The sequence below is a fragment of the Neoarius graeffei genome, chromosome 14 (assembly GCF_027579695.1).
Source record: "Neoarius graeffei isolate fNeoGra1 chromosome 14, fNeoGra1.pri, whole genome shotgun sequence".
NCBI lineage: Eukaryota > Metazoa > Chordata > Actinopteri > Siluriformes > Ariidae > Neoarius > Neoarius graeffei.
In genome coordinates this window covers 63506679-63525625 of record NC_083582.1, presented here as the reverse complement: position 1 = coordinate 63525625, position 18947 = coordinate 63506679, and the positions used below count along the sequence as shown (strand labels likewise).

Sequence of the window (18947 nt, the reverse complement as noted above, 5' to 3'; positions counted from 1 at the left end):
GCTAAAACCGGTGACATCCCGTTCCGTGTTTTAGTAATTGCCTGAGCCGGGCAGTAGTGGTGGAGTACTCAGTATAGAGAATGAGTGGACCAGCCGTCTGATTTCTCTGCTGGATATTGCTGCCATCTCACCCTTACGTGGAAGAAGCGAATGAACAGAGAATTGAACGAAGAACTGAAAGTCAGATTGTTTCAAAACAATCGGCCACAAGATCGGCCTTCAAGAAGCGAGAACACAGACGGGTAAGCTCCGACTCTCATTTGGATACAAAACAACACGTTGTTTACCTGCATTTAGATTAATACATGTAACTTGTATTGTGTGTTTAAGTTAGCGGTATAAGATTATTTAATTTGCTTCAGAATGATGAGTAGCATGCTATAGATGCACAATGGTGTAACATAGGGAAAAAAATTTAATTCAGGTTTTGATTTTATGTACTGAAATAACTATTAGGCACAATTTTTACAATATCTATATAAATTAGTTGTTTTTACCCATTTTAACCTTGAAATCAGCATTTTAATGATTACCCATAATGCATTGTTTATCGCGCTAAAACAAGCAAAAACGTCATAAGACAGTGGAAATACTACCTTTACTACCTTCACGTGGCGTCTTTCTCGATCGCACGTGCCTAGAAGCGTACCTTCTAGAACATTCCTGGGTGGTCACGGACTGTCACGTAGCCTAGTTCGGTTGTGAAACTCGCTAGGATGGAGTATTTTCGCGAGTTTAGTGGCAAACTTTTGCGCCGCAATTTCTCTATTCTCGAAATTTGTAACCTGAAACCCTACAAGAAATGTTTCATAATGTTTGGGATTTTGAAAAATGCTTCTAGCAAGTTTATTTCGCTGTATTTTTCCATGAAACTTGGCATAAATCATCCTTAAGTGATGAGCGTGACATTGTTATTTTGGTATGGGTCATGGAGTTAGTTGGAAGCGGGAGAAATGAGAGTTTCTCAACTACAGCAGCACTTCTCACCATAGATGGCTGGCGTGTTTCACAGCGTTTGGGATTTACTAAATCGACTAAATCTCTAGATCTACTGAAGCTACGAGGATATAAATCACCAGGATTCTAAGGCTACGTTTACATTAGACCGTATCTGTCTCGTTTTCTTCGCGGATGCACTGTCCGTTTACATTAAACCGCCTGGAAACGCCGGGAAACGGGAATCCGCCAGCGTCCACGTATTCAATCCAGATCGTGTCAGCTCCGGTGCTGTGTAAACATTGAGAATACGCGGATACACTGTGCTGAACTCTAGCTGGCGTCTCATTGGACAACGTCACTGTGACATCCACCTTCCTGATTCGCTGGCGTTGGTCATGTGACGCGACTGCTGAAAAACGGCGCGGACTTCCGCCTTGTATCACCTTTCATTAAAGAGTATAAAAGTATGAAAATACTGCAAATACTGATGCAAATACTGCCCATTGTGTAGTTATGATGGTCTTTAGGCTTGCCATCCTTCCACTTGCAAGTGGTAAGTGATATGCGCTGGGATCACACACACAGCGGCTCAGTCCCGAATCACTGCTTGTGCACTTCACTCGCGCGCTCTGTGAGCTGCGCAGGGCCGGAGTGCGCACCCTCCAGAGGGCACTCGCTGTTCAGGGCGGAGTAATTTGGAGCGCAGGATGCCTGCGGAGCCGAGCGTATCCGTGTATTGGTGTTGCTGTGTGCACGCAAATCGTGTATTGGTGTTGCTGTGTGCACACTAATCGTTTTAAAAACGTTAATCTGATGATCCGCTGATACGGTCTAATGTAAACATGGGCTAATTTACTGGGTGAGAAGTATTATATATTTTTTTGAAAGGTTTATTCGCGCTACAAGTCCATGAAAGTTGGAATTGTTCGTGAAGGGGTTAGTTAGATTTTGGTAGCGTGACGCGCACAACAAGCAAAAGAAAAAACTAATTTTCTTCCGAATTTCCTTGCTTTATCAAAATTATTTTTTGATACATTAAAAGACTGTATTTATAATATTTAAGCGATTTTTTATTATAGAGAATATTTGATCAAAACTTTCAAAACAGCATTCAAAGTGATTTTTCACGGGTGTAAATGTTACGCGTGACGTCCATAATTACGTTAAATTTTAAGAACTAAAATTCTGTTAAAAATTCTAGATTTGTGCTATCATTCTGGGGTTTTGCTGAATAATACTTTAGGGAGTTCTCTTACAATGCTGAAAATTCAATGAGTTTTGGTGAAATTCTAGAAAAGTTTACATTTTAACGTGCCTGATCGCGATTGTGCTCACACAGCGTGCTACTCATAAATGTGATCGTCTCAGTTCATTTGATTATTTAATTAGCCTTTTACGTTTTATCAGTGAAAATGCATGCATGTTGCATAAGTTATAACACCTATCCTGTTTTAATGAGAGTCAACCCACAATCAGTGAAGTCAAATCAGTCTTACTTGAGCAAGTCGGTAACAGTATTTCTTACTTTCACCATACATTTTTTATTTATATAACTTTGGTCTATAGCTGTCAAAGACCTCGGCCTTAAAACCGGTTACCGCTGTAACGTCACGCACTCAGGGCTGGCTGGCTCAGTGAGGCAGCTCGAATGCCAACTTTGCGGTCAATTTTAACTCTCGAAAATATTTTTTTAATTCTCATTAATGCAGCATACAAGAGTCAAGGATGGAGATACTATCCACTCAGAAATTTATTTAAAAATAAAGGTTCTGTGTATCTGCTTTAACATGCAAGACACACACTTGTTCTTCTACTCAGGATTTATCACTAATGGTCACGATTGATTGTTTCAGATCCTTGAGGATAATTTTGATTGCAAGGTCACTTTGACCTAGAAATGTGTGCAGCTCTTAACTGAATGAAGAACAAAAAAGTTTGTAGTTTTAGAGGGCATGGCATGTTTTAAGTGAACTCTGGGGACTCCTGATTGTAATTAAAGAAAGTTAAGTCATAAGATACAAGATATTCACCAAAACAGCTTTCACATGCACGGCCCCCACTGGCTGCATGGTACCCGCCCGGTCCGGCTGCACCGTTCATGGTGGTCATCTTGCCATTGCTGACGGAGATCTGATTGGGATTCGGCTTGTTACTGCAGAATTTAAAAGTCACGTTATAAATCAGTGAATAAATACTGTCTGCTTTAGGAAAATAAAGCAAGAGGAATCGGAAAGCAAGGCAAGGAAGGCAATGTTCAACTCACTATGTGGGGATATAGACTTGCTTCAGTTTGCTCTCTGCTTCAGCTGCCTTCAGTCGCTTCTGAATCGACAAATAAAACATTTAGCACCATGTGTACAGTCCGTAATGTATGCTCTCAACATTACAATAACGTCATACTTTTTCAGTGCTTTTCGTTTACCTGCTGCACATATCTGTCTGTAGTTTTCCACATGTAGTAATACTCAATAATGCTAGTCAGGGACTTCCATGGGAGCTGAAATAAAGCAGGCACAAAGCAAAGAGTAAGAAATTACATGAGAACTACCATGGTAGTGATCTTGCACGCACATACACAAACGTCTTTGTCTGTCCCTGGTGAACTATGTGCCTGCTTTCACTTTAGCACCGCTACTCGACAGCCTGTAATGTCCTCAAAATACCTTTATATGTCTATGCTTACTCTGACACATGGAATGTCTGGCTGTGCATACCGAAACACACATTTATTCATGAGCACCTGTCTTTGGCAGATGCCTGGAGGATGAATGCTAAAAAAAGACACTTCAATGTATCCTAATGTACAGCCGTACCACTGGCACTTAATTCGAAAGGCAAAAAGAGGATGACGACACTGAAGTTTCTTTCAAGGTCCGTTGGTAAGACTGCACACAGGATATTAAAGCGTGTATGTGGCTTTTTTACTCCTTTTTTTCCACTTCTGTGTTCCAGAAGAAATTACACCCGTCTTTGTTGAGATTTGTCAGAACCCACAAGCTGGACCTTAATGCAGTATCTTTAACAATGTGAAAGCCTAGAAAATTCTACCCTTACATCACACATCTTGTGGACGGGGTCTCCAACTCTAGATAGAGAGTGCCTGATGTGGCGGAGTGCACGTTGAGAGGAGAGCACTCATCAGTCTGCAAGCTTGATTAAGGACAAAACTCCTGAAGCTTCAAAATAACATCCCTGCTGTGTACCCGCAAATCTAGTCTTGGTGTGGCTCGGCACATACGGATCATACAGTTTTGTATCTTAAAAATATGGTACATGGTTAGTCATTTAATAAGGTGGCTTTTTTTTTTTTTAAATCAATCATTCCTCGATTGGAGCAGAGCACCATTCGCCTGGCATTTTGTTCAACTCTCATTTTACGAACAGAACTGCCCTCATAAACAAAAAAAAAAAGGGGGGGGGGGGGGGGGGGGGGGGTTAAAACATGCAACAATGGGATAGACGCCAAGCCTCTAGCTTTCAAAGGCAATCTCCAGCATATCCCACCAAAGGCCAACAGAACTTTGAGACAATAACATCTCCGTGGGATTATTCTTGTGAACAGCACTCATGATTCCATTTCAGCTATTGAACCATGAGTGTCTGAATAACCATTTACACTTGAGTCATCACCTGATGCCTTCTTTCTCCAAGTGCAGGTCAAGCCAAGGGCAGCTCTCCCTTTAGATGCCAAGTCCCAAATGGAAAGTAAGTCATTTCCCAGAGAGCTAAAACAATACTGTCCATCTTGATCTTAGCCTGAAAGCCACTCACACCAGACCATGAAACTGAAGCACACACACATGAGCATGCACTCCAGATTTTCTATCTGGATTAACCCATTTGGAAAAGTTTCACTTAGAAACTTAAATTTCTAAAAGTTTCTAAGTGAAACTTAAATTAGAGGCGGATTTACCTCCTAGGGTAAATCCGCCTCTAATCACCAGATTTCAGAAAATGTTCCTGCCTGAAAACGGTTTTGCTGAAACTAATTTGTCTACATTTTAGAACTGGGGATAATAGAATAAAGATAAATTGAATATTTAGACATAAAATCAGAGGTGAACAGTAACGAAGTACATTTACTTGAGTACTGTACTTAAGTACATTTCTATCTGTACTTTACTTGAGGATTTTTTTTTTATGCCTCCGCCACCTTAAGGTGCAGGAGGCATCATGTTTTCGGGTTGTCCGTCTGTCCATGCGTCCGTGCGTGCGTGCATCTGTCCGTCCCGAAACCTTGTGAACACGATATCTCAAAGGCTAATGAAAGGAATTTCACCAAACGTTCACCATTTGTGCGCTTTGGGACAAACATGAACTGATTAGATTTTGAGGTTAAAAGGTCACAGGTCAAGATTACTGTGAGGTCAAATGTCCATCCCCAAATCACAACTTAAGGCGTGTAGTCTACCAGGCAGAGGCATCCCCATCGATGCCGTTGGTGTCGAGTTCTATCTAGTTTGGAAACTTATGCCTTTAACTTCACTACATTTGAAAGACAAACTATCGTACCTTTTCACTCCACTACATTTCCATCAAAGTCCTCATTACTATGAAGCAGCTTTGAAAGTGGATTTTTTTTTTCTCTTTTCTAAAATGTGATGATTTTTTCCCAGGTGACACTGAGACAGCCTGTCAGTAATCACTAGGGACACGTCACATTCATAGACTGGATAAAATCAAGTTCAGTGATTTCTCAGCAGCGTTATTTGAACACGATCAGTTGATTGCAGAATGGAAAGAGGCGGTTCTTCTGGGGAATGAACACGCTCATGACTATACCTAGAACCCATGTTTCAGTTTTTTGAAAGGATTACGGATTCGTTTTGTTTTAAAATGTTTGCCAAAAACGAACCACATCACAGCCTACAAAAACTCACCGCCCAACCTGCGGAAGCATATTGAGGTATATATACGTTTTATTCCAAGAGAAAGCTTGCAATGAAGTTGTCTGTGTTTTTAGAGCTAGCAATAACGTCACAATAGCTGTGCAGTCTGGTTAGTCCAATGACTTTCTATGGATTTGGCCACTAAGTTGCCGTCGCCTTGTCCACGGCTAACGTTAACAAATAGCTAGTTAACTTGGACACAGTTAGCATGTAAAAACGGAGTTACGCTAACATGAATAACGTTAACTTATCTGAAGTCCTTTCAGAAATCATGGATGCAAACGGCGCGCCTTTTGGCGGATGCCGCCTTTTTCACGGCTGTCTGGGGGACTTGTGTGAATCGTGCAGGTCCGATGAGGTTTTTTTTTTTTAGGGGGGGCGTTGGAGTGTCTGATTATAACTTCATCAAAGTAAATTTTGTATTAAAATTACTAAATAAGCAAATGCCGTTACAGTCGATGAAAAGCTGAGAATATCGGAAGTATAAGTATGAGAAGAAAACAGTAAATCAGAAAGCTGCGCACGTAAAGCCAATTACGTAACTTACGTTGGACTGATGGAAATCCTTGCGCGTGCAGTGAAGTGCAGCCAGCAGCAGATAATGGCGCGCAGCCAACTGGCTTTACGTGCGCAGCTTTCTGATTCACTGTTTTCTTCTCATACTTATACTTCCTATGTTTCATGGACTGTAACAGCATTTGCTTATTTAGTAATTTTAATACAGAATTTACTTTGATGAAATTATAAATCAGACACTCCAACGCCCCCTCCCCGCAAAAAAATAAAACTCATCGGATCTGCACGATTCACACAAGTCCCCCAGACAGCCGTGAAAAAGGCGGCATCCGCCAAAAGGCGCACCGTTTGCATCCATGAGAAATATGTTTTAGCATAATCTTGTCAAATAAACAGAATGTAGAAATCTTTCTTTTCTAGTAGCGTTAGCTACCCAATATGATTTTGAGTTTGAAAAGAGTTTGCTAGCGTGTCAGGTGGAGCTTCACTGACTAGCTAGCTTAACATTAAAACACCAAGATGCACAGCATGCGTTCATTTTGTGAATTCACATTTCTTTCTTTGGTAACAGCATTAGGTTTTGTAAGCACTGTGGCAACGACTCAATGATGCGTTGACAGAAAAATGTACTGTTAATACTTAAGTATTTTTAAAAAGTAAGTACTTCAGTACTTTAACTTAAGTAAACATTTGACTGGTCAACTTTCACTTGTATCGGAGTAACATTTGACCAGTGGGATCTGTACTTTGACTGAAGTAATGAAGTTGGGTACTTTGTCCACCTGTGCATAAAATACACATTAGCGCTCTGATATAGTTTTATAACTGTATTATAAGAAGTGTACCTCCGTTTTACATTTCTGTCTGTAGTAAAACAAGGCATACTTAATAAAGTTTGGCTGAAGATACCAACTTCATATTTTGTGCCTATGCTAAATAAGACCTGCGCTTTCCAGTGGTATAATTCTTTTTATAGTAGACCGTGTCATATGTGAGAAACATGCATTTAAAACATGGGCACAAAATGATTTTTTCTTTTTTTTTTAAATGGTTGATAACTCCGAAAGTTTGCTCTATTTTAGACAAATACTTAGCTAGCAAAACAGTACTATAATATGAGAAATAAATACCAGAATTTGAAAGCTCCAACATGTTTAAACGTGGAGATACAGAGGGCCAAAAATACTCCAAAGCACAAACGCAAGAAAAATTACAGTACATAAAATGATAAAGATGCAACTGTGGATGTTCATTTTCAGTATTTAAAAGACACCTTGTAACCAAGAATAATTCCTGAAAATTTCATGCTTAAATAGGTCAACGGTTACGGCTTAATGAACTTCAGAGTTTTTTCTATAGCACTCGTTTTTACAGTAAAATTCGAGCCACACCCCCTTATTCATGTCCCTATATCTCAAAAACTAACAAAGCTCTAAGGCTGAAATTCTGTGCAATGTTTAATGAGACTAAAGGCCAATTTATGCTGACAACCCAGTCCTCGCAGATAGCGTCGCAGATAGCGTCTGCGTAGCCCCCCCACCTTCGCAGACGCTCTGCGCGCACCTCCCAAAAATTGTGACCACCACAGAAGCCTCGCAGACAGCGTCGCAGACAAGAGGGCTCTGATTGGTCCACTCTACATCCGCTGTACACGCACTTCCGCTTCCCTACTTTCCCGGTTTGGTTTGTTTTCACGACCGGCATTTTTAAAAACACGAGCGAAGATGGAGCAGCACGAAGAGTGGTTGATCGAGGAAGTGAGGAAGTACGTACATCTATACGACTCCAGTTCTAGTCAGTATAAGTAACCGGAGGATAAACGCTCCACTAACCACACCCACCAACTACTCCTAGCGATTTCGTGACTTCGCGCCCCCTTGCGTTGTGGCGGTGAATAACATCACACACGCCTATTACTCCCCGCTCAACGATAAATTACAACTGTCTGCGAAAAGCTACCTGCGAAAGCCTTGTCGCAAGAGCATGCAGAGGCCTTAAGGACCTTAATCTGAGAAAGTATGAAGCAAATCTGACAGTCATTTGGGAGGCCTTTGGTGAGGTCACATGGATTGACCCCTAACTCTACAGAGAGACAACAGGGGTGTTCACACGGCAACTTTTATTCCGGTGTAGCACCGGGGCTGCCCCGGTAGAGCGTTCACACGGTACAAAGTTATACTGGTGTAGCCCCTGAAAGCTGCTTAAACCGGTGCAAATCTAACCCTGCTTGGGAGGTGGTTTAAGAAATTTACTCCGGAGTAAATGCTAGTTTGCGGGGCAGCACCGATATAAAATGGGACGTCTGAACGCTACAGGGGTAGACTCGCTACGCGTGAGGAGAGTTGATTACATACGGGCATTGCATAATTTGCATCCTGGTATTTTGCGCTTCCAAACTGGCGAATATCAACAACAACAGAACTGCGTGTCTTCCAGTGTTGCCAGATTGGGCGGTTTTAAGTGCATTTTGGCGGATTTGAACATATTTTGGGCTGGAAAACATCAGCAGTATCTGGCAACACTGGTGTCTTCATCCACATTGTTTTCCCGGCGCTTGGTGATGCCATGACAACTGGGAAAAGGAAGTACATTTTCACGCATACACATATTTCATTTCCGCATTATTACTATCGTATAGCACGGTCGCAAAAACTGCTGTGTGACCGCAAGTGGGGCTGCACCGGTACTAACACGCTTCTCTCTAGTAAGCAGGTTTGTGACGTGTGAACACTCCACAAAATTTAAGATATATCGCAACAAAATAGATCGGTGCAGCATCGATGCAAATATGTGCCGTGTGAACACCCCTAACGTTAACCATCATTTTCACACTTTCTTCACTTCACTACCCTACTGGCTCTCAAAAATGGCATACGGGGACCCCTAGGGATCTGTGAAGCATAGCCTGGGTGTCTGTAAATCTTTACATTTCATTACAGTGGAGGAAATCACAACCCACATCGTCAAAAGTTATTATATTTAGGGATCCAAGAACGCCGGGCCGAGTTGATTCATCAGTGTAAATTTCAGTAAGAGAAAGTTCTATGGGTACAAAAAAAAAAAAAATATATATATATATATATATATATATATATATATATATATATATTTGAACAATCTAAATAATGTTCACAAAATAAATCCACACTAAGGGGGTTCGTTGGAATTTATTTTACTGGCTACAAAAAGTTTGACACACAGCTTTTGCTTGCTCTTTAAGGAGTTGTATTGCTTTCCTATACACCCCTATATGGCAATCTATGCGCGTTATGATTTGTACTCACAAAGTCTTGCCGGATGTCGTTGAAATCCTTGCCGTACTTCTCCAACGCTTCCTCAAACAGATTAGCCTCGGAAGAGCTCCACTCCTCCATCTCGTCCCTGCAAAGTACAGGGCCTCCCTGTGGCACCAGAACACTCAGTGCACTTGAAAGGTCATAGCCATGCCGGTGCAGAGTGTCCATGGCATGGAACTGCACACAGTCAGCACATGGATAAAAGAAAAAGAATCGCGCACACAAACAAAATTAATGAGGCAAAAAAAAAAAAAAAAAGAGAGATGGAGAGCTATAAAACTGAGTGTTGCTGAGGATGGTACCAGTGTGATGTCCCGCGATGCTGCTGCAGCACTCATGTGTAAACTGGGCTGCCTGACGGAGCTGCTGCAGTCCAGAGCTCGAGCAAAGGTGCCCACCGCCCTGCACAAACAATAACTACAGTCATTATAATAATCAATAGCATCTCAGCCTATAAACATTCTAATTCAGGGCACATAGCTTTATAATTAACCTTGATACTCCCCCCCCCATAGGAGGCAGAATAATGACAAACACGTTTCCTATGATTGTATGTTACAATTATTTAAAAACAACACATTTTAACTATAGATGCTTCGATATCCAATACAACCAGCATTTGTTAGTGCTAATTCATTAACAAAAGGATTGATTTTCATATGAGCCAGAACACATACCTAGCCACCACTAGGAACTGGTCTATCTGCTTATTGGTCAGTGGACATTCTGGGTCCCACATCTTGACCTCCAGCTTGGACTGGTCTCTGTCATCTGCTTCCCCTGGTTGGAGGAGAACAGTTTCATTTACGTAACTATCCAAATCATTAGTTATGAAAAGCTTGTACTCCCCCAGAATAAAAATATCCCAAAAGAGCACGGCAATAGATTTCAATGACCAAATATTTATTCATTTTCATTCTAAACACTTCCAGAAAAATTCAGCCTAGCAAGAGTTTTCATTTGTTTGGTGATTTATTAAATCAAACTTCCCACAGTCAAAGTGTTGACAAAGTATCAGCCTGAGCTTAATTCTAAAAGACTTGGCAAAGAAAGGCCTTACAAGGCGAGAAAAGTGAGGAAGAGATCCTCGATTCCTTCTAAGGACAAGCTGAGTAAGAATGGATATGACTGTATACTATTGTTGTTGCAATAATTATGCCACAAAATATTTTTTGTGAGTATCGTCACTACTCCTAAAATAAATAAATATGTTATTTACCAGCTGGGAGGTCCGTATCGTGAAATACTGTGACCAAGGTCTTGAAAGTACTTACCGAGGTCATGGTATTTCACCATACGGACCAACCTTAAGCTGGTAAATAACATTTTTTTTTCTTTACCAAATTCTAACAGAAAACGAGAGCGCCCGAAAGGGAAAACCGAGCCGAGCCGCCATTTTGAATCCTCATTCACGGCTGTAATGCAAATTGCTTTCTGCTCAGTATACAAGTGCACTTCCATGGCAGGGGAAAAAAAAACAAAAAAAAACTACATTTGGCTGCCTATGTAGCCCCCTATTGATACAAATAGGAGTCATTCAGGATTCAGCCATGTTTTTGCTCGGCATTAGCAAGTTAGAGGTTTTTAGCTTTCTCCTGAAATGTTCTCTTTTATTTCTTCTTCCTCAGGGTAGTAAAACTCGCTTTCGCTGTGAACACTGTCGTTATCGCTATCCATGCTGTAAAATTAATGCTATTCTCCTGAGAAATGCTGGCAAAAAATTTATAAGATTTTTGATAATCTTATAAATAAATCTTATTAAAAAAAGATAAATGTTGACAAAAAAAAAATGCTACTGTTTGCTGTTGTTGTGAATGAGTGAGTTGCCAGAGGTCCGTACCGTAGGATACGGACCCGCTTGCCAGCCAATCAGAGTGCAGGATTTGATGAAAACCGCACTGCAAAAAAAAAAAAATTATTTGCCAGCTGGGAGGTCCGTATCGTGAAATACCGTGACCGAGGTCTTGAAAGTACTGACCGAGGTCCTCTGGGTCGAAGTCAGTATTCAAGGCCGAGGTCACGGTATTTCACCATACGGACCAACCTTAAGCTGGTAAATAATATATTTATTTTTTTCTTTACCAAATTCTAACAGAAAACGAGAGTGCCCGAAAGGGAAAACCGAGCCGAGCCGCAATTTTGAATCCTCATTCACAGCTGTAAAGCAAATTGCTTTCTCCTCGGCATACAAGTGCACTTCCATGGCAGGAAAAAAAAAACCAACTACATTTTGCCACCTATGTAGTCCCCTATTTATACAAATAGGAGTCATTCAGGATTCAGCCATGTTTTTGCTCGGTGTTAGCAAATTACAGGTTTTTAGCTTTCTCCTGAAATGTTCTCTTTTATTTCTTCTTCCTCAGGGTCGTAAAACTCGCTTTCACTGTGAACACTGTCGTTATCGCTATCCATGCTGTAAAATTAATGCTATTCTCCTGAGAAATGCTGGTAAAAATTTGTAAGATTTTTGATAATCTTATAAATAAATATTATAAAAAAAGATAAATGTTGACAAAAAATACTACTGTGTTTGTTGTTGTTGTTGTGAACGAGCAAGTCGCCAGAGGTCCGTAACCGGGACCCGCTCGCCAGCCAATCAGAGAGCAGGATTTGGACCGCGAAAAAAATAATACCTATTACTGAATTACTGATGAGACAATGACATTTCCCTTCTTCTTTCATGTCTTTTTTTTCCCCTTTAAAAAAATTTTTCATAATAAAAAAAATGTATTAGGACCCTGACAGTGTGTGGCATGCTTTATTAACCTTTGTGTCATAATTCTCATCTTATATCATGATTATTTTCTATTCTACTTAGATTAGTGGATACAAAAGCAGCCAGCGGAGGCCCATAAACCTGACTGAGACTGATAATGGCACTGTAAATTAAATGAAATGGCACCATTGCAAATTTAACAAATAAAACTTTGATTCATGATCTTATTTAAGGTTTATGGTTTCCTTCAGGTACTCTTAATTGTCCAGACTTTTTGCCACTTTTCATTACAGGACACAAACCCATGGTGACCCCCAAGAGACAAATGGCCACTGACCACCATGAGAGCTCTGCAATGCACTTGGGTCATTCCGTGCCAACTCACCTAAGGGTCCCCACATCACCGTCTCAGATTTTGCTCAAAAAATTCTATAATCAAGAATCATATGTTTGTACCACACATGCAAAATATTAGCTCCCAATTCATTGTAGTTTTGGAACTACTGGCCTTTGAAATTTTGATGTCAAAATACCACATGACGAAATGGCTCTTTCCCCAACTTCAGAGACCCATAACTTTTTATTGCAGCTATCTAGACAGTTGTGTTTGCAGATTCTTACTGAATGATACCCACTCTTTTCAAATCTGTTGTCAGAAAGCCTCTGAAGGACATACGTTTTGCATAATGGGAAGCCAAAAATGACGTTTTGGCCAAAATCACATAAAATTCATTAAAACTCTAGGGGGCATAGTAGAAATATGAAGCTAGTTAGATTTTTTTCCTCACTACATAGTATTTGTAGGGTTGTTATCTGTTCACAGAAACATATTTTGCCATGAAATTTCAATTCCTGAATTTACAAAAAAAATTTTTAACATCTTACGTCCTTTCCGAGGGGGCTAAAATAGGGCATTTTTGCCATCTTATTTGGTCATGTGGCTAGGGGTTTAGGATCTTCAAATTTTTTGTGAAGATGCTCTCATATAAGATGTAACTACTCCCTGATTTTTTTTAACAAACGCCCCTTGCTTCATATTTTAATAATTTTTTTTGTACATGGACAGTTTCATCATTTTTCACTTTTTTCCACATTCAGAACTCTGTAACTCTAAATTGGAAGATTCCTACTAGCAGCTATTTCAGATTTACATACACTGACACACAAATTTTCATATTTTAGTAGTTGTATGCCCAAGAAATTCATATTTTTCTTTCTATTGGGACCTAAAAACAGCTATTTGGCCAAAAATGACAAAAACGCTGGGCAGCTTTTAATAAACAAGGGAATAATGAAGGGGTGTTTTGCACACAAATTAAGGCTTATAAGAACCTAATCTAGGCATACACATTTCCTGAACAACTTTTTCTGTATTGTATATTATTTTTTGCAATTAGAAAATTTTAGGTATAATTGCAATTTTTGTTGAATATCCTTGGAAAATATAGAAAAATAACAACAAAATTCTGGAGTAGTATTTTTTATATACTTCAAGGTTGTGTAAGCACAAAACATTTAGCAATGAGGTTTTATTTACATATTAACACATTCAATGATCCATGATCATGATGTTGAAAAACATCACAAGATTTGTACATAATTTAAAGTCAAATATGGGCATCCGTGATAATGGGTAATTCATTCACAGGCAGTACAGTTTCATGTGATGTGCTAAGACACTCATAAACTGTCATCTAGTAGTACATAAGTTAAAACTTAAGTCTTTCACAAGTTTGAAGTCATCCTCTGTTAGTTGGTAATGGCGTCCCCCACTTTTTATGTTTGGGGCCTCTACCACACAAAGGACATGAAGCAAAGGCACCCAACATTCATCTTTCAACATTCAACATTTCATCTTTGTGTTGCCTCGTCCTTGTCTCATGAAATTGACATACACATCATTTTCTTCTTCATTTCTGGTGACAATATTTCCAATGTACCATTTTCTGTCATAAACACAGGCAATATATTTGCCCGGCTGGTACATATTTGGTGCAGATTGGGACATTTGGCTTGGGGCCTATAACTGGGACTGTAAAACTGGTGTGGTTTCAGGTCCTATGTCCACTACCGATGATGGTACCACATCAGAAGAAACCCTTCTCATCTCCAGCTGAGTGGGTGCAATTGGGCAGAAGCTGTGATGAGATCTTGTTCCAGGATAGAAAAAGTCACCACATCTTTAATTTATGAGGAAAATAGCCCATTCCCTCCAGAACTTGAAAAATATCAAGTCAACATTTTTGTCATTTTTGGCCAAATAGCTGTTTTTAGGTCCCAATAGAAAGAAAAATATGAATTTCTTGGGCAGACTACTACTAAAATATGAAAATTTGTATGTCAGTGTATGTAAATCTGAAATAGCTGCTAGTAGGAATTTTCCAATGTAGAGTTACAGAGTTCTGAATGTGGAAAAAAGTGAAAAATGATGAAACTGTCCATGTACAAAAAAAATTATTAAAATATGAAGCAAGGGGCGTTTGTTAAAAAAAAATCAGGGAGTAGTTACATCTTATATGAGAGCATCTTCACAAAAAACTAGAAGATCCTAAACCCCTAGCCACATTAACAAATAAGATGGCAAAAATGCCCTATTTTAGCCCCCTCGGAAAGGACGTAAGATGTTAAAAAAATTTTTAAAAATTCAGGAATATAATTTTCATTGCAAAATATGTTTCTGTGAACAGATAACAACCCTACAATTACTATGTAATGAGGAAAAAAATCTAACTAGTTTCATATTTCTACTAGGCCCCTTTGAGTTTTAATGAATTTTAAGCGATTTTGGCCAAAATGCCATTTTTGGCTTCCTATTATGCAAAAAGTATGTCCTTCAGAGGCTTTCTGGCAACAGATTTGAAAAGAGTGGGTATCATTCAGTAAGAATCTGCACACACAACTTTCTAGATAGCTGCAATAAAAAGTTATGGGTCTCTGAAGTTGGGGAAAGAGCCAATTTCGACATGTGGTGTTTTGACATCAATATTTCAAAGGCCTGTAGTTCCAAAACTACAATATAATTGGGGGCTAATATTTTGCATGTGTGGTACAAACATATGATTCTTGATTAGAGAATTTTTTGAGTAAAATCTGAGACGGTGATGTGGGGGAGTTCCTGAAATTTAGGTGAGTTGGCACGGAATGACCCACTTGTCAAATCTGGCCAACAAAAAAATATTTCCATCACTCACTGCCACATATGCATAACAGTATGAATAATAGAGTCATGATTATGGAGTCAGAAATACAATTTGGGAAAAGGTGGAGTGGGTGTCGAATACAAGTGGGTCAAATTCTAACAATAAAGTAATAGCCTTTGCAATATTAACAGAACACAGGCTAGCAATAATCAGTGTGTTCAATGAATTTTCTGTGGATTTTTGGACTATTCTTGGCATGCTTCACATTTTCAAACTACACTACCGTTCAAAAGTTTGGGGTCACTTTGAAATGTCCTTATTTTTGAAAGAAAAACGCTGTTCTTTTCAATGAAGATCACTTTAAACTAATCAGAAATACACTCTATACATTGCTAATGTGGTAAATGACTATTCTAGCTGCAAATGTCTGGTTTTTGGTGCAATATCTCCATAGGTGTATAGAGGCCCATTTCCAGCAACTCTCACTCCAGTGTTCTAATGGTACAATGTGTTTGCTCATTGCCTCAGAAGGCTAATGGATGATTAGAAAACCCTTGTACAATCATGTTAGCACAGCTGAAAACAGTTTAGCTCTTTAGAGAAGCTATAAAACTGACCTTCCTTTGAGCAGATTGAGTTTCTGGAGCATCACATTTGTGGGGTCGATTAAATGCTCAAAATGGCCAGAAAAATATCTTGACTATATTTTCTATTCATTTTACGACTTATGGTGGTAAATAAAAGTGTGACTTTTCATGGAAAACACAAAATTGTCTGGGTGACCCCAAACTTTTGAACGGTAGTGTACATAATGCAGGCCAGTCTTTAACCATTTACATCAAGAGTTCACCAATATCCTATATTAGTATAAATACAGAGGTGATTATAGGAAATTGCATGCTGATTGGTCGAGAGATTCGGAGTACTTCTCGATAATCAGCTTGAGCAGCAAAATGGTGGCCAAGCGCTGGATCACTCTAGGTGAGGAAGGATTACAAATTATGAAAGAAAATGCTGTTCCTAAAAGCACTAAAGATGCGACAAAGTTTGGTCTAAAACTATTCAAAGGTAAGGTGGAATTGTGATTTATTTTATCTCTTTCAAAACAACATATTTTACGTGAGTCGGCGTAGATAAGTGACATGTCTGCACGCGTTACATTTGCATGCCGCTTTTGAAGACTGAACAATTTTTTTTTTTTTTTAAATACGATTTTTAAAAAATAATCACTTGTGTATTTATACTGAAACTATTAGCTAATTACCTCAGGGGCGTAGCTGGGCTGGGGGTTCTGGGGTGCCCGCGACCTTCCCTTTGTCAGACCGTACATTTTTTCAATAGCCGCATAAGAATATTAGAAAAGTAGAAAAGCACCCACTGTAATTTTTCTAACATTTTTTTTTACTAGATTGTCACCTCAGCCTCATTAGGGTTTCTATAACTTTGACTTCCTGTGGCTTGGGTGCAAAAACCCAGTTTGTCAGTGTGTGTGCTGGAGAGGCGGCTGTAAGTGCAGATATGTTAAATAGTACACAGTGCGATATGAGCATAAAGTGCATGAAACACACAACAGGCAAACAGTCCGAAACAGCAGGCAAAGGCGTAATCGATGAAACATGCAGGAGGTCAATCGAGGCGCGGACAGAATATCAGAGGCAAAACTATACAAGATCAAGGGACGAGAAACAGGAGTCGAAAAACCAAGAGGTCAACAAGAACAGGGACAGGAAACAAGGCTCAGCAAGGCACACTAGACGCGGCATAATACTTCGCATCATCCTTGCATGGGCGCAGTCCTTAAATAGTCCAAACATAGTTCAATGATTAAAGACAGGTGTTCTTTGTTAACGGTGTACGTGCCGGAGCTCGGTAGGCGTGCGCCCAGCCCGAGGCGCGCCTTCAGGTACACGGGCCAAGGCGCGCAGGACTGACACAGTTCTGCGCAAGCGCAACACGATCGCACTAGAAAGCATGGTCAAGCTGCCAGTGTAGCTGCAGTCTTTTTAGCTGTGAATTACGACTATTTCCTCGTGTTAATAATTCGCCATGTCAAAACAAGCGAAACCTTCCTCCTCCTTTCGACGTGAAGACAGGTAAGCAATTTATTCTATATTTTTTTTCCATCAAAGTTGCATATTGTGGCTTCAAAGCTAAGTTTTAGTGTGCCGTTTCTAGAACACACCATCAAGAAAACGTTGAAGAAACAGCAATAAAGCCATTATTAAAAATTTTTCTGTTTCCGGTCCACCGGCCGGGTGAGTGCTGTTTGTGCGGTTGAAATTTTTTTTTTTAAAGCCGGTTTTTCGACACTTTTTTCGGGTTCGTAAATCTAAAATCGAACTTGACATTTACACATTCCCAGGGCTTTCCACTAAGGCTCATACTAGCCAGCCATGACAAATAAGTAGCCAGCCGGGGGGGTAAACACAAAAACTCCTGTGCCAGCAGTTCCCAGGATTAAATGTATTTTCCACAGACCATTTATTTATTCACTTTACTCAAATACAAAGTAAAACGGCAGTAAATCATCTTTCTTTTCTTGCGTATTGCATCATGAATGCATGCATGCATTCATGCGTTCCTGGCTTGTAAATCTCTTATTTTCGGTCTGCATTAACAACGACAACGGTCTGCAGTGGTGGCTACACAAACACTCAGCGAACATTTCTCCATTTGTGTATGCAAATACACTCCAACCACTCAGTTTGGTTTCATTTACAACCAACGGTGTCTTTTGATACCAGCACGTAATTGAACGAGAGAAGACTGGTTTACCGGAGACAAAATAAGCGTCATCTCTGCTTCTGTTCCCTCCGACACACTACTGCCTCCGCCGAGTGCGCGCGCGCACACACCGCATGTCAGGGCTGCGGATGAGTTACTCTCCCTTGATCAACGAAGTCGGCGGGGAATTTGTGGTTATTATTGGTACAAACAGCGCGAATCACAATTTAAATGAGTGAGGTTCAGTTTGACATTATTGCCAGTCCGTTAGATAAACATTTAATTTTATTAAAATCGAAAATTAATATTTAGAGCCTGTGGGCTACAAAAATAATAGTCATTAAAGTAGCCGGCTGGGGGGGCGTCGTGGCTCAGGTGGTTAAGGCGCCATACCATGAATGCGGGCGACCCGGGTTCGATTCCGGCCCGAGGTCATTTCCCGCTCCCTTCCCGTCTCTCTCTCTCCCGCTCATTTCCTGTCTCTACACTGTCCTATCCAATAAAGGTGCAAAAAGCCCAAAAAAATATCTTTAAAAAAAAAAAAAAAAAAGTAGCCGGCTGGACTTAATTGTGTAGTCGGCTGTATGGCCGGCAGCCGGCGCTTGTGGAAAGCCCTGCATTCCGCGCAGAATACAGAATTGAATCAGCTCTGCGCATGCGCCGTGCGGCACAAAAAAATGGCAGCCACCATGAAGGAAGGAGATCCGGAGTTTCCAAATATTTGCTT

General features: G+C 40.1%; 1 protein-coding gene across 1 annotated transcript in view; it reads right to left on the bottom strand.

Annotated features, from left to right (window-relative positions):
* Positions 1-18947, bottom strand: part of mta3 (metastasis associated 1 family, member 3) — a 68328-nt gene that overhangs the window by 15590 nt on the left and 33791 nt on the right. Inside the window, exons 7-12 of the mRNA XM_060940214.1 lie at positions 10318-10420; positions 9943-10042; positions 9629-9817; positions 3362-3436; positions 3203-3261; positions 2970-3091 (exon numbers count right to left, since the gene is read on the bottom strand). Coding sequence (XP_060796197.1) covers positions 2970-3091; positions 3203-3261; positions 3362-3436; positions 9629-9817; positions 9943-10042; positions 10318-10420 — 648 coding nt within the window. The remainder of the gene's footprint in view (positions 1-2969; positions 3092-3202; positions 3262-3361; positions 3437-9628; positions 9818-9942; positions 10043-10317; positions 10421-18947) is intronic.